Source organism: Bombina bombina, chromosome 1 (genome assembly GCF_027579735.1).
Source record: "Bombina bombina isolate aBomBom1 chromosome 1, aBomBom1.pri, whole genome shotgun sequence".
NCBI lineage: Eukaryota > Metazoa > Chordata > Amphibia > Anura > Bombinatoridae > Bombina > Bombina bombina.
Genome location: NC_069499.1, coordinates 1,044,315,724 through 1,044,338,368, shown reverse-complemented (window position 1 = coordinate 1,044,338,368; position 22,645 = coordinate 1,044,315,724). Strand labels below are relative to the sequence as shown.

Sequence of the window (22,645 nt, the reverse complement as noted above, 5' to 3'; positions counted from 1 at the left end):
AGGAGAGGGCGTCGGTGATCTTGATAGCTCCTGCGTGGCCACGCAGGACTTGGTACGCAGATCTGGTGAATATGTCATCGGCTCCTCCTTGGAAGCTACCTTTGAGACGAGACCTTCTTGTTCAGGGTCCGTTCGAACATCCGAATCTGGTTTCACTCCAGCTGACTGCTTGGAGATTGAACGCTTGATCTTATCGAAGCGAGGATTCTCAGATTCTGTTATCGATACTCTTGTTCAGGCCAGAAAGCCTGTAACTAGAAAGATTTACCACAAAATTTGGAAAAAATATATCTGTTGGTGTGAATCTAAAGGATTCCCTTGGGACAAGGTTAAGATTCCTAGGATTCTATCCTTCCTTCAAGAAGGATTGGAAAAAGGATTATCTGCAAGTTCCCTGAAGGGACAGATTTCTGCCTTGTCTGTGTTACTTCACAAAAAGCTGGCCGCTGTGCCAGATGTTCAAGCCTTTGTTCAGGCTCTGGTTAGAATTAAGCCTGTTTACAAACCTTTGACTCCTCCTTGGAGTCTCAATTTAGTTCTTTCAGTTCTTCAGGGGGTTCCGTTTGAACCCTTGCATTCCGTTGATATTAAGTTATTATCTTGGAAAGTTTTGTTTTTAGTTGCAATTTCTTCTGCTAGAAGAGTTTCAGAATTATCTGCTCTGCAGTGTTCTCCTCCTTATCTGGTGTTCCATGCAGATAAGGTGGTTTTACGTACTAAACCTGGTTTTCTTCCAAAAGTTGTTTCTAACAAAAACATTAACCAGGAGATTATCGTACCTTCTCTGTGTCCGAAACCAGTTTCAAAGAAGGAACGTTTGTTGCACAATTTGGATGTTGTTCGCGCTCTAAAATTCTATTTAGATGCTACAAAGGATTTTAGACAAACATCTTCCTTGTTTGTTGTTTATTCCGGTAAAAGGAGAGGTCAAAAAGCAACTTCTACCTCTCTCTCTTTTTGGATTAAAAGCATCATCAGATTGGCTTACGAGACTGCCGGACGGCAGCCTCCCGAAAGAATCACAGCTCATTCCACTAGGGCTGTGGCTTCCACATGGGCCTTCAAGAACGAGGCTTCTGTTGATCAGATATGTAGGGCAGCGACTTGGTCTTCACTGCACACTTTTACCAAATTTTACAAGTTTGATACTTTTGCTTCTTCTGAGGCTATTTTTGGGAGAAAGGTTTTGCAAGCCGTGGTGCCTTCCATTTAGGTGACCTGATTTGCTCCCTCCCTTCATCCGTGTCCTAAAGCTTTGGTATTGGTTCCCACAAGTAAGGATGACGCCGTGGACCGGACACACCTATGTTGGAGAAAACAGAATTTATGTTTACCTGATAAATTACTTTCTCCAACGGTGTGTCCGGTCCACGGCCCGCCCTGGTTTTTTTTTAATCAGGTCTGATAATTTATTTTCTTTAACTACAGTCACCACGGTACCATATGGTTTCTCCTATGCAAATATTCCTCCTTAACGTCGGTCGAATGACTGGGGTAGGCGGAGCCTAGGAGGGATCATGTGACCAGCTTTGCTGGGCTCTTTGCCATTTCCTGTTGGGGAAGAGAATATCCCACAAGTAAGGATGACGCCGTGGACCGGACACACCGTTGGAGAAAGTAATTTATCAGGTAAACATAAATTCTGTTTTTTTCAATTTTAAATTCGCGGGCAGAATTAGGCTCGTGAGGGTGCGAAATGCCAAACTATATTGCGTCATTTTTTGCGCATGATTTTTTTTGCCGCAAAGTTACATTCAATGACGCAAATTCGTCATTTCCGGCGTCTTTGTCGACGCCGAGTCCTTTCACAAGGTTGCGTCTTCAATGGCGCGAGTGTGTCATTTCCGGATGTTGTTAGCGCCCAAAAAAATTCTTTGTGCGTCATACTTGGTGTCAAATGTTTTCATTATTTTAAACCCCATTCCTATATGCCTTTTGCCTTTTTTTTTCTCTATCAGAGGGCTATGCTGTTTGCATTTTTTTCCCATTCCTGAAACTGCCATATAAGGAAATGGATAATTTTGCTTTACATGTTGTTTTTTCTCTTACATTTGCAAGATGTCTCAATCTGATCCTGTCTCAGAAATCACTGTTGGAACCCTGCTGACTGAAAACAGTTCTACTAAAGCTAAGTACATTTGTTGTAATCTTGTGGAGATTATATCTCCAGCTGTGGTTTGTAATAAATTGTCATGATAAACTTTTACATGCAGAGAATGTGTCCATCAGTAATAGTACATTGCCTGTTGCTGTTCTTTTAACATCTAATGTACAAGATATACCTGTGAATTTATAAGAATGTATTGCCGATTCTATTCAGAAGGCTTTTTCTACCATCCTGCTTTCTATTAAATGTAAAGGTCTTTTAAAACTTCTCATAAAGTTGATGAAATTTCAAATGACCGACAACATACTGAATTATCCTTCTCTGATGAGGATCTATCTGATTCAGAAGATCCTTCCTCAGATATTGACACTGACAACTCTACTTATTTATTTAAAATGGAGTACATTCGTTCTTTGTTAAAGAAGTGTTGATTATATTGGATATTGAGTTGTCTAGTCCTCTTGATATTTAAACTAGTAAACATTTAAATTCTGTTTATAAACCTCCTGTGGTTATTCCAGAGGTTTTTCCAGTTCCTGATGTTATTTCTGATATGATTTCTCCAACATTGGTGTGTCCGGTCCACGGCGTCATCCTTACTTGTGGGAATATCTCTTCCCCAACAGGAAATGGCAAAGAGTCCCAGCAAAGCTGGCCATATAGTCCCTCCTAGGCTCCGCCCACCCCAGTCATTCTCTTTGCCGTTGCACAGGCAACATCTCCACGGAGATGGTTAAGAGTATGTGGTGTTTAGTTGTAGTTTTTTTATTCTACTATCAAGAGTTTGTTATTTTAAAATAGTGCTGGTATGTACTATTTACTCTGAAACAGAAAAAGATGAAGATTTCTGTTTGTGAGAGGAAGATGATTTTAGCAGACAGTAACTAAAATCGATTGCTGTTTCCACATAGGACTGTTGAGATGAAGTAACTTCAGTTGGGGGAAACAGTTAGCAGACTTTTCTGCTTAAGGTATGACTAGCCATATTTCTAACAAAACACTGTAATGCTGGAAGGCTGTCATTTCCCCTCATGGGGACCGGTAAGCCATTTTCTTAGTCTCAAACAGAATAAAGGGCTTAATATGGGCTATAAAACTGGTAGACACTTTTATGGGCTAAATCGATGCTTTATTTGGACATTTTTTTTTTTTGTATATATTGTCTTTATTGGATTTTTAAATTTTGTACAAGAGGTATCAAACAGTACATATAAGTCGTATATCATATAATTTGTGATCAATGTTAGCTTCACAAGGTAGCTATTTTGATGATGCATTTAGTGAGTTAACATATGCACTATTTGGATCCAAAGCTTTACAGACTGTTAAAGTGCTTAAACATTATACCAAACTATATAACAATAACAAACTACCTGAACTACCGAATCTCCACTACTAAAATGCGGTGTATTAAATCAGATATCTCAATACCAAGCCTAATTTTATTTGAATTTGTGCTGTCCGGCTAAACGTATTTTGGGTCATGCTTGAGTCAGTTTATCCCTCAGTCCAAGAGTTGGTAGGGGGGTCAGAAGGCGTCATATGCAATACTAGGCCTCAGTCGCTCAAACTTCAATTATTTCTGTCTCATGTCTCACTCGAGTCTTGTGAGAAAGTCCTGGTGTTAAGAGGCAAATTGTGTTGTACTTCGTCCCATATAAATCTAAGATCATGATAGAAAGCTAACCTATTTGTTTTAAAATAGCCATATTCCTCCATTTGTAGAGTGTCTTTCATAAGAACTAGCCAATCTTTGAATGTGGGACATGTTTGAGACTTCCAGTTCTTAGCCACCAGTAGTCTGGCTGTATTTAGTGTTAATTGTATCAGTCTACTTCTCAGACTACACTTACAAGTTGTGGGCAGGTTTAGCAGTGCTATCTCCGGTTCTAAGATAAAATGAGTACCTGAACCTAGTGTAATTTTAATATTTTCTTGAATCATCTCCCAAAAGGGCCTAATTCTGGGGCATTCCCACCATACATGTAATAAAGTCCCTTTCATACCACACCCCCGCCAGCAAAGGTCTGAGGAAGAGGGAAATATACTCTTCAATCTAGAGGGGGTGAGGTACCATCTAGTTAGTATTTTAAAGTTGGTTTCTAAAAATCTTGTAGAGAAGGAGGACTTTCTACTGCTACGAAAAATACGCTCCCAATCTGTTTCCGTTAATTGTTTACCCAAATCTCTGTGCCAACGTTCCACATAATCAGGTAGTCTCCCTTTTTGAGCGTTAACTAACAGTTTTTTAGCCAAGGATAATGTATGATATGCAGGGAGGTCCATTGAGCAATTTAGTTCGAATGGGGTTAGGTTCCTTAATATGGATTCTTTCTGTGGGTGGGTTTGGATAAAGTGGTGTATTTGATTGTATTTTAGCCAATTTGTGAAAGCACCCCCAAATACATCCGCCAATTTGTGTCTTTGTTTAAGCTTCCTATCTTTGGTCAATAAGGAGAGTGGAACTGTATAACCCATTTCCCACGTATTGGAATTTGCTTTGTCAAATCTGATACCCCCCATCAATTCGGCATTTGGGGATATGGGGAGCATAGGGGAGTTCGTTGTGGAAATCGATGGGAATTTTTTGACTATGCTGTCCCATGTGTCAAAAACATGTGAGAGTAGAGAGTAATGGTTTAACCAAGGTGGTCTATTCTGCTTAGCTATCCAACATAGTGCCCCAGGATGTGGTGTGTATAGAATGTGGGAGTCCATTGGGATCCAGGCTTTCCTGTCTCTATTTCTATGCCAATCTATTATTCTTTGGAGGCTTGTGGCTTGATAATAAATCTCAATATTTGGTAACCCCAAACCCCCCTCACTCACTGACCTGTACATTGTTTGCTTTTTGATCCTAGGTTTTATTTTCCCCCATACAAATTGGTTAAGAGCTCTTTGAGTTTGTTCTAAAAGGGAGTGTGGTAGAGCTATAGGGACAGCCTGAATAGCGTAGAGTACCCTGGGTAATATGTTCATCTTAAGAATTTGCAATCTCCCCCACCATGAAAATGGGCGATCCTTCCAGGTCTGTAAATCTCGTGAGATATTGTTGATGAGGTTTGTAAAATTCAGTTTTAAAAGGGCTTTGGGATTCGGGGTCAGGTAAATACCCAAATATTTGATTGCTTTAGGTTGGTGTTTGAATGTGCTGTGTGCTATTAGGGAATTAAATTTCGTTTTTGAAAGGGTTATATTTAATATTTCTGACTTCTGTTCATTAATTAAAAAGTTGGACAATTCACCGAATTTCTTTAACTCTTGCATAACCGCTATAATTGAGGATTCAGGAGAGGAAAGGGTGAAAAGGACATCATCAGCATACATAGAAAGTTTAAAATTTAGTGGGCCTAAATTAATCCCAGATATTAGTGGGTTGTCTCTAACTCTCTGCGCTAGGACTTCCATGCTAATTATGAACAGAATGGGCGAGAGAGGGCAACCCTGTCTCGTTCCATTTCCTATTGTAAATGAATCTGAGACCAGGCCATTGACTCGTACCTTCGCTGTGGGGAAACTGTAAAGACATTTTATTCTCTGGATCATCTTTTCTCCTAGACCTACCCTGCTTAGTGTAGCAAATAAAAATTCCCAATTTAGGCGGTCAAACGCCTTTTCGGCATCTGTTGATATTATCACCATTTCGGTGTTGGTTCTCTTGGCATGTTCGATTAGTTGGAGGACCCTGATGGTATTATCCCTTGCTTCCCTCCCGGGGACAAATCCAGATTGGTCTGTATGGATAATTTGTGGCAGGATTTTGTTTAATCGGTTTGCTAATAACTTTGTGTAAATTTTTAGGTCTGTGTTTAATAAAGAAATAGGTCTGTAATTACTTGCGAGTTTAGGGGATTTTCCTGGCTTGGTTATTACCGTGATATGGGCTTCAAAAATTTCTTTAGGGAGATGTCCAGTTTCGTCAATTTGATTAAACAAGGCTAACAGGTGCGGTGCCAGTTGCTCTTTGTAATGTTTATAATATTTATTAGAGAACCCATCAGGGCCGGGGCTTTTATTTGATGGTAGGTTATCTATAACGTCAATGATTTCTTTTAGTGTAAATTGGGTCTCTAATGCTTCTCTATCATTTGGTTGTATTTGAGTCAGGTCGGACTCTTGAAGATAGCGCTCTAGTGCGTCCTTCTGGGACATATTAGAAGGTGTAGGGAGGTTGTATATGTCATTATAGTACTCTTTAAAGGCTTGTGCTATTAATTTAGATTCTACGACCTCTTCCCCTCTTCCACCGGTTAAGTTGAATATGTGATTGTGCAGAGACTTGCGTTTTAGTGCTCTAGCCAATAAGGCTCCCGCCTTATTCCCTCCCTGGTAATACAGTTTTTTCAAAAATAATGCCTTTCTACATGCTTCTCTATGTAAGTGTTCTTTCATGTGATCTCTCGCTTCATTGAGAGCAGTTAGGAGGTCCCTATTAAGTGGATTCTGCTTGTGAGCTTGCTCAGCCGTTTGGAGTTTTTGTAGTAGATGTGTATAATTAGTGATTATCTTACTCTTATGTATAGCCTTATCTTTCATAAACTGTCCTCTCATAAAGGCCTTATGTGCCAACCAAACTGTTGGAATTTTACTAGAGGTGTTTGAATTTGTCTGAAAATACTCGGTGATGCTCTTAAGTGTTTGTATAGTTGTGATGGGGTCAAGGAGACGTGTTTCATCCAGCCTCCACAAAAAGGGTAATATAGGGGCTGAGGGCCATTCCAGGCTTACTGAGACTGCTGCATGGTCAGACCATGCTATTACTTGTATGTTAGAATCTTTGATTAAAGATAAGCTTTTGTGTTCTACAAACCAGTAATCAATTCTGGAGTAAGACCGCGCTGGGTTGGAGTAGAAGGAATAATTGCGTGTGGTTGGATGTACAAAACGCCAAGCATCTATCAAATTGAGTGTCCGTAGGGTGTTATTGATTGAGTTTCTAGTACTTTTAGCGATTGAACTGTAACCTTGTGAACAATCTACGGTCGGGGAAAGTGCAACATTAAGGTCGCCACCAAGAATCAGAGTCCCCTTTTGTGTTTCTAAAAGCTTGTTCCCTAGTCGTTTAATAAATGGGGCTTGACCTGTGTTGGGAGAATACGCATTAGCCAATGTGACCAAATTATTGTACAATAAGCCTACTAGAATGATGAATCTACCCTCCCTGTCCATGTGTTTGTCGATTAATTGGAAGGGGGTGTTTTTGTGGAACAGTATTCCTACTCCATTAGTCTTTTTCATGTGTGAGTTAAAAAAGGAGTTTGGGAAATCTTTAGATTTAAAGGTGGGCTCTTTATCTTTCAAGAAATGTGTCTCCTGTACGAATACAATATTCGCCCCCTCCTTCTTGAACCAGTTAAGAGCTATTGAGCGTTTTGTAGGGGAGTTAAGTCCTTTGCAGTTCTGTGAAAGTAATAAGAGTTCTCTATGTGTCGTACCCATTACATAACAGATTTGTGTGTATGCTTACCCTTATCTAGGCTCTTGGATGTCTGGTAGGTGTTATTGTAACTCTCACTTACCCTGTCAATACCGTCTTCATTCAGCAAAGGATTGTCAGAGGCCCAGTCTGTAGGTATGTTAGTCTTTGTATAATAGGTCCTTAAGTATTGAGACATAAAGAAGAATTTTAGAGTTTCGGTTAACAATAAAACAAACAAAATAATTAACATATTAACTTTACAAAACCATGGAATGATATTCCCATAGCTAGACTCCCTCCATGTGGAAGTAGTCATTGGGGTAATGATTCAACCAGTAGGGTTGAATGGCACCCATGGAGCAACACTCCCAGTTTCGTAATTTTTGCATCTATAAGAAACGTGGAGTGTTACAGGAAAAGAAAAACATTTATAACATAGCAAGAGGAATAAACATAAACAAGAAATACTTGATAATCTAATTAAGATTAGTAAACTTTTCATGAGCAAATTGCTCTAATAGGACTCAGTTCTCATCTTAGAGAGGTTCTAACCGTCTGTCATGCCACATAAATTTCAGTCTTTGTTTCAGCCGTTTTCAGACTCTGTATTCAGTGCAGATTTTGATGATGATGTATCCCGTGATCTCTTCTTAGAAGCCTTCATCCAGTGGTTTCTTTGAGGCTGTGGTTGTGAGGAATCACTTCTCTGGGAAGTATTCTTGGAGGGGTCTAATGAAGGAAGCGAAGGGAGGGGGATGTCCAGTGATTTACAAAATTGATCCAAGTCCTCTGGGGATCTGTATGTGTATAGTCTATTGTCTTTCATGACTTTGATACTAAACGGGAACCCCCATCTATAATTGAAGCCTTGTTCTTTTAGATGCATTGTGAGGAACCTCACTTCTTTCCGATTCTGGAGTGTAATTGGACTTAGGTCTGCAAAGAATTGGAGTTTGTGTCCCTCAATTTGGAAAGATTGTTGCTTCCTGGTGGAGGTCATGATTCTTTCTTTATCCGTAAATCTATGGAAGCGGATGATTACGTCTCTTGGGGGTTCTCCGTCTCTTGGGGGCGGTCTCAATGCTCTATGAGCTCTGTCTAGGGGTATATCTTCCATATCTTGGTCCTCCATTAGGTGTTTAAAAGTAGTTTGAAGAAAGTTCTGCAGTGATTCTGTGGATATTTTCTCAGGTATACCCCTTATACGCAAATTCTGCCTCCTTCCTCTATTATCCAGATCTTCCAGCTTAGAATTTAGGAATTCAATCTGAGATTCTTGTGTGTCTATTTTCCTTGTAAGTAAATCTAATGTGGAGGTGGTTTCCTCATCTTGATCTTCTAGATAGGACACTCTCCCTCCCAGCTCTGTCACCTCTTTTTTGATACCAGAGAGACCATCTTTTAGTATCTGGTTGACTTGTTGGAAAAAGTTGGCAAGATCAGCCCTAGTGGGAAGTTCTTTCAGGTCTGCCCTGGTTATTTGGGATTCTTTATTCTGAGATGAAGTGTCAGTTTGGTCTCCTTGAGACTGCTGTGATTCTTCTCCCTCTGATGGAGGGGTTGTCTGTAATTTTTGGAAAAAAGTGTTCATCTTGGAGCTTGGTGTGCTATTTGTTTTTGCTCCTTTTTCAGCTCTATTTAATTTCCTTGACGCCATATTAGAGGGGCTGAAGGCTGGTTAAATGCCAGGTTCAAGAAAAACTCCTTTCTTCTCCTTTTAGCTTATCTTTCTAATGTGTGGTGTTTGTTTCCCACTGTGTCTGTGTCAGAGGATCTTTATGTGCAATTTAAAATTCAGCTCAGAGAACATTTAACAATGACAGAGTCGCTGGGTGGTGTCACTTTACATATGTGTTTATTGATACTTCCAAAAACGTGTTTCACCTTTCTTGCTAAGAGATTTAAGTATTGCTTATTGATGTGGTGCTTTCACTTTCGAATAGGCCACAGTTTACTATGGGTAAATAAGAGCTGTGCAGTGATCTGCTGGCCTGTTTGTCTCTTTTGTATATTTATTTTAAAGGTGTATTTTGTTGTATCCCATTATTTCTTGTCAGAGTTATTGCTACATCGGTTAGTCTGTTTTCAGGCCTTGTGTGTAGAGACCAAATTTAGGGCTAACGGGGTTTCCCAGCCCATATAGCAGGGGCGCTTTATAATATACTGTCCGGATCCGCTTATAAACAAAAATATAAGGTAAAAACCCCCTTCACCTTCACTCACCGGACCGCCACTCCGTTGCTGTTATTTGCTCTCCGTTGTCCGTTCTGTGCCCCTGCTTTGCTGCTGGACTCTTTAGTTGGTAAGAATCTGTCTGGGGTTTCCCGGCAGGGTAGCAGGGGCGCGCTTTGTTCAGGCTGGTAAACTTGTTTTTACTTGTCCTACATTACTTTTTTCTTGTCCTGTTATCCTCCGCTAGCTTCCCTAGCCCTTCATAGCAGCTTGTCTCAAGTTTTAATTCTCCAGTCTCGAGTGTTGCTCCCAGGGCTCCTAGTTACACACGGAGCATCAGAATAGTGCGGCCATCTCAGGGCATGGTCGGCTCCGCCCCCTTATTTGGACATTTTATACATGTTTATGCTGATAATTCACATTTATAAACTTGGGGAACGTTTTTTAACGTCAGGCACTATGTTAGACACCTTTTCCAGTCAGGAAGGGCCTTCCCAGTTGTAGGCTGAGCCTCATTTTCGCGCCATTACTGCGCAGTTGTTTTTGAGAGCAAGACATGCAGATGCATGTGTGAGGACCTGAAAGTAGTTGGAAAAGTTCCTAGAAGGCGTCATTTGGTATCGTATTCCCCTTTGGGCTTGGTAAAGTCACAGCAAAGGCTGTAGCTGGGACTGTATAGGGGTTAAATCTGTAACCGGCTCCGGTTTCGTTATTTTAAGGGTTAAAGCTCTGAAAATTGGTGTGCAATACTTTTAATGCTTTAAGACACTGTGGTGAAATTTTGGTAAATTTTGAACAATTCCTTCATTTTTTTTCACATATTCAGTAATAAAGTGTGCTCTGTTTAAAATTTAAAGAGACAGTAACGGTTTTGTTTTAAAACGGTTTTTGTGCTTTATTGACAAGTTTAAGCCTGTTTAACATGTCTGTGCCTTCAGATAAGCTATGTTCTATATGTATGAAAACCAATGTGTCTCCCCCTTCAAAATTGTGTGATAATTGTGCCATAGCGTCCAAACAAAGTAAGGACAGTACTGCCACAGATAATGAAATTGCCCAAGATGATTCCTCAGATGAAGGGAGTAGACATGGTTCTACATCATCTCCTTCTGTGTCTACGCCAGTTTTGCCCACGCAGGAGGCCCCTAGTACTTCTAGTGCGCCAATGCTTATTACCATGCAACAATTGACGGCTGTAATGGATAACTCCATAGCAAATATTTTATCCAAAATGCCTGCCTATCAGAGAAAGCGCAATTGCTCTGTTTTAAACACTGAAGAGCAGGAGGGCGCTGATAATTGTTCTGTCATGCCCTCAAACCAATCTGAAGGGGCCATGAGGGAGGTTTTGTCAGATGGGGAAATTTCAGATTCAGGAAAAATTTCTCAACAGGCTGAACCTGATGTTGTGACATTTAAATTTAAATTAGAACATCTCCGCGCACTGCTTAAGGAGGTGTTATCTACTCTGGATGATTGTGACAACTTGGTCATTCCAGAAAAATTATGCAAGATGGACAAGTTCCTAGAGGTTCCGGTGCACCCCGACGCTTTTCCTATACCCAAGCGGGTGGCGGACATAGTGAATAAGTAGTGGGAGAAGCCCGGCATACCTTTTGTCCCCCCTCATATATTTAAGAAATTATTTCCTATGGTCGACCCCAGAAAGGACTTATGGCAGACAGTCCCTAAGGTCGAGGGGGCAGTTTCTACTCTAAACAAGCGCACTACTATTCCTATCGAAGATAGTTGTGCTTTCAAAGATCCTATGGATAAAAAATTGGAAGGTTTGCTTAAAAAGATTTTTGTACAGCAAGGTTACCTTCTACAACCCATTTCGTGCATTGTTCCTGTCACTACAGCAGCGTGGTTCTGGTTCGAGGAACTAGAAAAGTCGCTCAGTAGAGAGACTCCATATGAGGAGGTTATGGACAGAGTTCACGCACTTAAGTTGGCTAACTCTTTTATTTTAGATGCCGCTTTGCAATTGGCTAGATTAGCGGCGAAAAATTCAGGGTTTGCAATTGTGGCGCGCAGAGCCCTTTGGCTAAAGTCTTGGTCAGCGGATGTATCATCCAAGACAAAATTGCTTAACATCCCCTTCAAGGGTAAAACTCTCTTTGGACCAGAATTGAAAGAGATTATCTCAGACATCACTGGGGGAAAGGGTCACGCCCTCCCACAAGATAGGCCTTTCAAGGCCAAGAATAAGTCTAATTTTCATTCCTTTCGTAATTTCAGGAACGGACCGGCCTCTAATTCTGCATCCTCTAAGCAAGAGGGTAATGCCTCACAGTCCAAACCAGCCTGGAAACCGATGCAAGGCTGGAACAAGGGTAAGCAGACCAAGAAGCCTGCTACCGCTAACAAAACAGCATGAAGGAGTAGCCCCCGATCCAGGACCGGATCTAGTGGGGGGCAGACTCTCTCTCTTTGCTCAGGCTTGGGCAAGAGATGTTCAGGATCCCTGGACGCTAGAAATAGTTTCTCAGGGTTATCTTCTGGAATTCAAGGAACTACCCCCAAGGGGAAGGTTCCACATGTCTCACTTATCCTCAAACCAAATAAAGAGACAGGCGTTCTTACATTGTGTAGAAGACCTGTTAAAGATGGGAGTGATACACCCAGTTCCAATGACGGAACAAGGAATGGGATTTTACTCAAATCTGTTCGTAGTTCCCAAAAAAGAGGGAACCTTCAGACCAATTCTGGATTTAAAGATCCTAAACAAATTTCTCAGGGTACCATCGTTCAAAATGGAAACCATTCGAACGATTCTACCCACTATCCAGGAAGGTCAATTTATGACTACAGTGGATCTAAAGGATGCGTACCTACATATTACTATCCACAAAGAACATCATCAGTTCCTAAGGTTCGCCTTTTTGGACAAACATTACCAGTTTGTGGCCCTCCCATTCGGATTAACCACTGCTCCAAGGATTTTCACAAAGGTACTCGGGTCCCTTCTAGCGGTTCTAAGACCGAGGGGCATTGCAGTAGTACCATACTTGGACGACATTCTAATACAAGCGTCGTCCCTTTCAAAGGCAAAGGCTCATACAGACATCGTTCTGGCCTTTCTCAGATCTCACGGATGGAAGGTGAACATAGAAAAAAGTTCTCTGTCTCCGTCAACAAGAGTTCCCTTCTTGGGAACAATAATAGATTCCTTAGAAATGAGGATCTTTCTGACAGATGTCAGAAAGTCAAAACTTCTAAGCGCTTGTCAAGTTCTTCATTCTGTTCCACGTCCTTCCATAGCTCAGTGCATGGAAGTAGTAGGGTTGATGGTTGCAGCAATGGACATAGTTCCTTTTGCGCGAATTCATCTAAGACCATTACAACTGTGCATGCTGAAACAGTGGAATGAGGACTATACAGACTTGTCTCCAGTGATTCAAGTAGATCAGAAGACCAGAGATTCACTCCGTTGGTGGATATCCCTGGACCATCTATCCCAGGGAATGAGCTTCCGCAGACCAGAGTGGGTCATTGTCACGACCGACGCCAGTCTAGTGGGCTGGGGTGCGGTCTGGGAATCCCTGAAAGCTCAGGGACTATGGTCTTGGGAAGAGTCTCTTCTCCCGATAAACATTCTGGAACTAAGAGCGATATTCAATGCTCTCAGGGCTTGGCCTCAGCTTGCAAAGGCCAGATTCATAAGATTCCAATCAGACAACATGACGACTGTTGGGTATATCAATCATCAGGGGGGAACAAGGAGTTCCCTGGCAATGAAAGAAGTAACCAAAATAATACAATGGGCGGAGAATCACTCCTGCCATCTATCTGCGATCCACATCCCAGGTGTGGAAAACTGGGAAGCGGATTATCTGAGTCGTCAGACATTCCATCCGGGGGAGTGGGAACTCCACCCGGAGATTTTTGCCCAGTTGACTCAATTATGGGGCATTCCAGACATGGATCTGATGGCGTCTAGTCAGAACTTCAAGGTTCCTTGCTACGGGTCCAGATCCAGGGATCCCAAGGCGACTCTAGTGGATGCACTAGTAGCGCCTTGGACCTTCAACCTAGCTTATGTGTTCCCACCGTTTCCTCTCATTCCCAGGCTGGTAGCCAGGATCAAACAGGAGGGGGTCTCAGTGATCTTGATAGCTCCTGCGTGGCCACGCAGGACTTGGTATGCAGACCTGGTGAATATGTCATCGGTTCCACCATGGAAGCTACCTTTGAGACAGGACCTTCTTGTTCAGGGTCCATTCGAACATCCAAATCTGGTCTCCCTCCAGCTGACGGCTTGGAGATTGAACGCTTGATTCTATCAAAGCGTGGGTTTTCAGATTCTGTGATTGATACTCTGGTTCAGGCCAGAAAACCGGTAACTAGAAAGATTTACCATAAGATATGGAAAAGATATATCTGCTGGTGTGAATCCAAGGGATTCTCTTGGAATAAGATAAAAATTCCTAAGATTCTTTCCTTTATGCAAGAAGGTTTGGATAAAGGATTATCTGCGAGTTCTCTAAAGGGACATATTTCTGCTTTATCTGTCTTACTACACAAACGACTGGCAGCTATGCCAGATGTTCAAGCATTTGTTCAGGCTCTGGTTAGGATCAAGCCTGTTTACAGACCTTTGACTCCTCCCTGGAGTTTAAATCTAGTTCTTTCAGTTCTTCAAGGGGTTCCGTTTGAACCTCTACATTCCATAGATATTAAGTTGTTATCTTGGAAAGTTTTGTTTTTGGTTGCTATTTCTTCTGCTAGAAGAGTTTCAGAGTTATCTGCTCTGCAGTGTTCTCCGCCCTATCTGGTGTTCCATGCAGATAAGGTGGTTTTGCGTACTAAGCCTGGTTTTCTTCCTAAGGTTGTTTCTAACAAAAATATTAACCAGGAGATAGTTGTACCTTCTTTGTGTCCGAATCCAGTTTCAAAGAAGGAACGTTTGTTACACAATTTGGACGTAGTCCGTGCTCTAAAATTCTATTTAGAAGCTACAAAAGATTTCAGACAAACATCTTCTCTGTTTGTCGTCTATTCTGGTAAAAGGAGAGGTCAAAAAGCGACTTCTACCTCTCTTTCCTTTTGCTTAAAAGCATCATCCGATTGGCTTACGAGACTGCCGGACGGCAGCCTCCTGAAAGAATCACAGCTCACTCCACTAGGGCTGTGGCTTCCACATGGGCCTTCAAGAACGAGGCTTCTGTTGATCAGATATGTAAGGCAGCGACTTGATCTTTACTGCACACTTTTGCCAAATTTTACAAATTTGATACTTTTGCTTCTTCGGAGGCTATTTTTGGGAGAAAGGTTTTGCAAGCCGTGGTGCCTTCCGTTTAGGTAACCTGATTTGCTCCCTCCCTTCATCCGTGTCCTAAAGCTTTGGTATTGGTTCCCACAAGTAAGGATGACGCCGTGGACCGGACACACCAATGTTGGAGAAAACAGAATTTATGCTTACCTGATAAATTACTTTCTCCAACGGTGTGTCTGGTCCACGGCCCGCCCTGGTTTTTTAATCAGGTCTGATTAATTATTTTCTCAAAATCATCATGGAGCAATCGTTTGTTCTGCTTGTGGCTCCAACATAGCCTCACAGGTTTTGGTATGCGGATCTTGTTCGGATGTCCAGTTGCTGACCTTGGCCACTTCCATTAAGGCCAGACTTTCTCAAGGTCCGTTTTTCCATCAGGATCTCAAATCATTAAATTTGAAGGTATGGAAATTGAACGCTTAGTCATAGAGGTTTTTCTGACTCCGTGATTAATACTATGTTTCAGGCTCGTAAATCTGTTTCTTGAAAGATTTATTATGGAGTTTGGAAGACTTACATTTCATGGTGTTCTTCTCATAAATTCTCTTGGCATTCTTTTAGAGTTCCTAGAATTTTACAGTTTCTTCAGGATGGTTTGGATAAAGGTTTGTCTGCAAGTTCCTTGAAAGGACAAATCTCTGCTCTTTCTGTTTTATTAAACAGAAAGATTGCTAAATTTCCTGATATTCATTGTTTTGTGCAGGCTTTGGTTCGTATCAAGCCTGTCATTAAATCAATCTCTCCTCCTTGGAGTCTTAATTTAGTTTTGAAGGCTTTACAGGCTCCTCCATTTAAGCCTATGCATTCTTTGGACATTAAACTACTTTCTTGGAAAGTTTTGTTTCCTTTGGTCATCTCTTCTGCTAGAAGAGTTTCTGAATTATCTGCTCTCTTGTGAATCTCCTTTTCTGATTTTTCATCAGGATAAGGCAGTTTTGCGGACTTCATTTCATTTCTTACCTAAGGTTGTGAATTCTAACAACATTAATAGAGAAATTATTGTTCCTTCCTTGTGTCCTAATCCTAATAATTCTTTGGAGAGATCTTTACATTCTTTGGATGTGGTGAGAGCTCTGAAATATGTTGAAGCTACTAAAGATTTCAGGAAGACTTCTAGTCTATGTTATCTTTTCTGGTTCTAGTAAAGGTCAAAAGGCTTCTGCCGTTTCTTTGGCTTCGTGGTTAAAGCTTTTGATTCATCAAGCCTATTTTGGAGTTGGGTCAAGGCCCGCCTCGGAGAATTACAGCTCATTCTACTAGATTATTTTCCACTTCCTGGGCTTTTAAGAATGAAGCTTCAGTTGGTCAGATTTGCAAAGCTGATACTTGGTCTTCTTTGCATACATTTACTAAATTCTACCATTTTGATGTATTTGCTTCTTCGGAAGCAGTTTTTGGTAGAAAAGTTCTTCAGGCAGCTGTTTCAGTTTGATTCTTCTGCTTTTGATTTAAGTTTTTTTTTCCTTTCATTTATGAGAATAAACTTATTTTGGGTTGTGGATTAGTTTTTTCAGCGGAAAATGACTGTTTTTATTTTTATCCCTCCCTCTCTAGTGACTATTGCGTGGAGTTCCACATCTTGGGTATTGCTATCCTATACGTCACTAGCTCATGGACTCTTGCCAATTACATGAAAGAAAACATAATTTATGTAAGAACTTACCTGATAAATTTATTTATTTCATATTGGCAAGAGTCCACGATGCCCACCCTTTTTTATGGTGGTTATGATTTTTTTTTTTTTGTATAAAGCACAATTATTTCCAAATTCCTTTGACGCTTTATTACTCCTTTCTTTATCACCCCACTTCTTTGGCTATTTGTTAAACTGAATTGTGGGTGTGGTGAGGGGTGTATTTATAGGCATTTTGAGGTTTGGGAAACTTTGCCCCTCCTGGTAGGATTGTATATCCCATACGTCACTAGCTCATGGACTCATGCCAATATGAAAGAAATTAATTTATCACGTAAGTTTTTACATAAATTATGTTATCCTAAAAAATTAGCATGGTGTTAAAGAAATCATTCACCTAACTAGGCATGGGCTATGTAAAGCGAATGAGATTTGGGAGCCAAATACAATGTATTTAGCTCCATTATGGGTTTAGGTGGAGAAACCTTACTTTAATAATTTTTGAGTTTGTGCCTGTTCCTAAGTCATATTATTTTACCCTAAAAATTGTTTTACATTATCTCAAAATATATATTTATTTTCATTGTTACAGATGGCAGATTGTGGGGGATTACCTCAAGCAGTCCAGGTATGTGTTGTCTACTAGTTTTGCAGAGCATTACAAAGCAGAAATGCATCATCTCATACTTTTTATATATTTTTTTTTATTTATTTTGGTAAAATATTACTTTATGGCAACTCTAAAGGAATCATTGTTTCTGAAAAGACATGGCTTATACGAATGTCAACCATATTTACAAAAACTGTAATTTATTTTACTAGAAAGATAAACAAAGTAAGTGAATCTTTTAGTTCTCAATTGGTATTTGTAGTTGTTGACAATAATTTGCTTTTGTACACTTACAGCACCTGTACTCCATGCCTAGATTAATATTGGGATGCAAAAAACATTTTAATTCACTATAGTTAAATAGTTTGATCCTTTTGCTTTTCATGGGCAAGGTTACCTGCCAACAAAATGTAGAATTGTAACCATTTTTATTTTTTTATGCTTTCTAATTAACTCTTTAATTTTATAGTGTTGAAACTGCATTACTTAGTCTACTTGAAAAATTGTATTGTTTAAAAAGATATATAATCCCTATTCTCAACTTTTGCATAACCAAAACTTTTAAATTGATACTTTTTTTCGTAAAATTATGATGGTCCACAGTCCTCCATAACATATGGGATATTTTTCCCGCCACTAGGAGGTCAAGAACCCATGCAAGAGCTTTAAAACCCTCCCACCTAATCTCTTAGTTTTGTTCTTGGCCTTGTTAGGAGATGATTGAGAATAGAGGTTGTTCCAGCTACTTGCTTATGGATTACAAATTGGAAGCTCAGACCTATGTGAGACCCAGAGTCCCTGAGGAGTATAATTTACAAAGAAGACAGAAAAAACTCTTTACAGCAGCTGAATGATACAGGGACACAGGAATACCCTGTTATGTGCACAGTATTTCCCTGACAGGACTTCAGCCATAACTACCTTCAGGCATTGCAGGGATTCAACCCTAGCCTCCCCCTTAGGGGCTCCATTAATTCCTACTGCAATACTCTGTGGTACTCGATACCTGCACTAGATGAGCTTTCTACTGGATACTTCTGCAACTGCATTGACATATAGTAGATGACTTGCCTGGTGAGCCAGTGGAGGGGTGCTGCGTAAGGTAAGTGCCTTTACACAGACACCGCCCAGAGGCTATTTGTAAGTGCTCTTGACACGGGTACAGCATAACCAGGGGGGACTTAACCCATAACCAGGGGACTTAACCTGCGCCCCTCATGACACAATTGTGTCTCCATATCATGTCCCTATCAACAGTTCTACTAGCATTGTGAACACTATTAGCAAAGCCTCTGACCCTTTTTAACCCTCTGGCAGCTTTTAGGATAGCTTTATTCCTTGTGCGGTTCTATAATGCAGACTCCAGGTTAGGCTGGGTAACCTATTTTATCAGGGTTTATATGGTTATTATGCTTGGTACTTTTACAAACTTTGCCTTCTGTGGAGGTGGTGAAGTAAGTTTGTGCTTGATTTTTATGATTTCTTCTACGATAAGCGCTTCTAAGCATTCTGAAGCCCAATTCCTCTGAGTACAGTGTTTGTCAGAGGGATGTGAAAAGAGTATCGCCTATTGATTTTTATGGTTTCTCTCCCGGGAAATCTTTTCAAGGGTTCTCCGTTATCGGTCGTAGGGATTCATCTCCTACCTCCCTTTTCATATCGACGATATACTCTTATACCATTACCTCTGCTGATAGTTTTCAGTACTGGTTTGGCTATATGCTATATGTGGATGGGTGTCTTTCGGTAAGTATGTATCATTATTGAAGACACTCTCAGCTGTGGTTGGCGCTTTATGTATTTTTTATAAAGTTTTAAATATGTGTTTACCTATATTTGCCATGAGTCAGGTCTATGTATATTTCCCTTTGCAGTCTTTTTTCCTATTTGACTGTTTTTCCTTAAAAATTTGCAGGCAAATCTATGCTTGCGAGGGCGCAAAATGCTGTTTATTGTGTCATTCTTGGCGTGATAATTTTTTGGCGCGAATGTGTGTCTATGATGACGCAAGTTCGTCATTTTCTGCGTCTTAGTTGACGCCAGGTTGTTTGGCGCGAAGATTGTTGATATGAAAAATTATATTGCTGATGCGATACCAGAAGACTGTCTGCTATTCTTCCTTCTAATAAACGTAAAAGGTCTTTTAAAACTTCTCATGATACTGATGTATGTTGTAATGACCGACAACATACTGATATATCCACTTCTGATGAGAATCTCTCTGACTGAGAAGATCCTGCTTCAGATATTGACATTGATAAATCAACTTATGTTTTTAAGATTGAGTATATTTGTTCTTTGTCGAAAGAAGTATTGGTTACTTTGGATATTGAGGAGTCTGGTCCTCTTGATAACAAATCCAGTAAACCTCCTGTGATTACTCCTGAGGTATCCCCTGTTCCTGATGCTATTTCTGATGTGATTGCTAAGGAATGGTCTAAGCCTGGTACTTCTTTTGTTCGTTCTTCTAGGTTTAAAAGGTTGTACCCTTTGCCAGTGGCTGATTTAGAGTTTTGGGGAAAAGTCCCTAAGGTTGATGGGACTATTTCTACTCTTGCTAATCGTACTACTATTCCTATGGAAGATAGTACTTCTTTTAAGGATCCTTTAGATAGGAGCATTGAATCTTATCTAAGGAAAGCTTATTTACATTCTGGCTATATTCTCAGGCCTGCCATTTCTAAGGCTGATATTGCGGCTGCATTGTTCGTTTGCTTCAATATGCTAATCATTTTCTCTATGATGCTCTTTTTGATATCATCAAGATTGATGTTAAAAATATGTCTTTGGCTATTTTAGCTAGAAGAGCTTTATGGCTCAAATCATGGAATGCTGACATGGTATCTAAATCAAGGTTGCTATCTCTATCATTCCAGGGTAATAATTTTTTGGTTCTATTACTGGGGAGGGAGGTTTTTTTTGCCCCAAGATAAAAGATCTAAGGGTAAAGCTAGAGCTTCCAATCGGTTTTGTTCCTTTCATCAGAATAGAGATCAGAAAACCACTCCTTCCCCTAAGGACTCTGGCTCCAATTGGAAGCCATCTCCGAGTTGCAATAAATCCAAGCTTTTTAAGAAACCAAAGCCAGCCCCCAAAACTGCATGAAGGTGCGGCCCTCAATCCAGTTATACTGGTGGGGGGCAGATTGCAATTATTTCAAGACGTTTGGGCAGGTTCTGTTCAGAATCATTGGATTCAGAATATTGTCTCTCAAGGGTATCTAATAGATTTCAGAATAAAATCTCCTGTGAGGTTTTTTTTCTCTCTCGACAAATACTGTGAAAGCTCAGTCCTTTCTGAAATATGTTTCAGATCTGGAGCTTTCAGGGGTAATTGTACCAGTTCCACATCTGGAACAGGGTCTGGGTTTTTATTCAAATCTATTCATTGTCCTGAAGAAGGAAAATTCTTTCAGACTAGTTTTGGATCTGAAGTTTTTGAATCACTTTGTAAGGGGTCCCAACTTTCAAGATGGTGACTATAAGGACTATTCTTCCTTTTGTTCAGCAAGGTCATTACATTACCACAATAGACTTAAAGGATGCGTATCTTTACATTCCGATTCATCCAGACCACTATTGGTTTCTGAGATTCTCTTTTCTAGACAAGCATTACCAATTTGTCACTCTTCCATTTGGCATAGCGACAGCTCCAAGAATCTTTTTGAAGGTTCTCGGTGCCCCTCTATCTATAATCAGAAAGCAGGGTATTGCGGTGTTTCCTTATTTGGACGATATCTTGGTACTGGCTCAATCTTTTCATTTAGCAGCATCTCACATGAATCAACTTGTGTTGTTTCTTCAAAGACATGGTTGGAGGATCAATTTACCAAAGAGTTTCTTGATTCCTCAGACAAGGTCACCTTTTTAGGTTTCCAGATTGTGTCCATGACTCTGTCTTTAACAGACAAGAGATGAATGAAATTGGACTCTGTCTTTAACAGACAAGAGATGAATGAAATTGGTTTCTGCCTGTCGAAACATTCAGTCTCGATCATACCCTTCAGTGGCTATGTGCATGGAAGTTTTAGGTCTCATGACTGCAGCATTGGACACGATCCCCTTTGCTCGTTTTCATATGAGACCTCTGCAGCATTGCATGCTGAATTAATGGTGCAGGGATTATACTCGGATATCACAATTGATATTCTTAAATCCTAACACTCAACTCTCTCTGACTTAGTGATTAAACCATCACCTTTTTGTTCAAGGGGCCTCATTTGTTCGTCCTTCCTGGACTGTGATTTCAACAGATGCAAGTCTAACGGGTTGGGGAGCTGTCTGGGGGTCTCTGACAGCACAAGGGATTTGGAATCCTCAAAAGGCGAGGTTACCAATCAATATTTTAGAACTCTGTGCTATTTTCAGGGCTCTTTAGGCTTGGTCTCTATTAAAGAGAGAATTATTCATTCGTTTTCAGGCAGACAATATCACAACTGTGGCATATGTCAATCATCAGGGTGGGACTTGCAGTCCTTTAGCGATGAAATAAGTATCTTGAATAATTTCTTGGGCAGAATTCAACTCTTGTCTAATTTCTGCTATACATATCCAAGGTGTAAACAATTGGGAAGCGGATTATCTCAGCTGTCAGACTTTACATCTAGGGGAGTGGTCTCTCCATCCAGATGTATTTTGTCAGATTGTACAGATGTGGGGTCTTTTCGAAATAGATCTGATAGCTTACCATCTAAACAAGAAACGTCCCAGGTATCTTTCCAGGTCCAGGGATCCTCAGTCGGAGATGGTGGATGCGTTAGCAGTTCCTTGGTTTTACCAACCTGCTTACATCTTTCCGCCTCTAGTTCTTCCAAGGGTGATCTCCAAGATCATAATGGAACAATCGCATGTGTTTCTGATAGCACCAGCATGGCCTCACAGATTTTGGTTTGCAGATCTTGTCCGGATGTCAAGTTGCCAACCTTGGCCACTTCAGTTAAGACCAGACCTTCTGTCTCAAGGGCCATTTTTGCATCAGGATCTCAAATCACTAAAATTGAAGGTATGGAAATTGTACGCTTAGTCATAGAGGTTTCTCTGACTCAGTGATTAATACATTGATACAGGCTCGTAAGTCTGTTTCAAGGAAGATTATTATCGGGTTTGGAAAACCTATATTTCATGGTGGTGTTCTCATAAATTTTCTTGGCATTCTTTTAGAATTCCTAGAATTTTACAGTTTCTTCAGGATGGTTTGGATAAAGGTTTTTCTGCAAGTACTTTGAAGGGACAAATCTCTGCTCTTTCTGTTTTATTTTATAGAAATATTGCCAATATTCCTGACATTCACTGTTTTGTTCAGGCTTTGGTTTGTATCAAGCCTGTTATTAAATCAATTTCTCCTTCTTGGAGTCTTAATTTGGTTTTAAAGGCTTTGCAGGCTCCTCCGTTTGTGCCTATGCATTCTCTGGATATTAAACTACTTTC

The 22,645-nt window shown here is 40.4% G+C and overlaps 1 protein-coding gene across 3 annotated transcripts in view; it reads left to right on the top strand.

Annotated features, from left to right (window-relative positions):
* Positions 1 to 22,645, top strand: part of NDRG3 (NDRG family member 3) — a 398,435-nt gene that overhangs the window by 297,252 nt on the left and 78,538 nt on the right. For all 3 annotated transcript variants that reach the window (XM_053721374.1, XM_053721302.1, XM_053721225.1), the window contains exon 14: positions 17,202 to 17,237. In XM_053721374.1, coding sequence (XP_053577349.1) covers positions 17,202 to 17,237 — 36 coding nt within the window. The remainder of the gene's footprint in view (positions 1 to 17,201; positions 17,238 to 22,645) is intronic.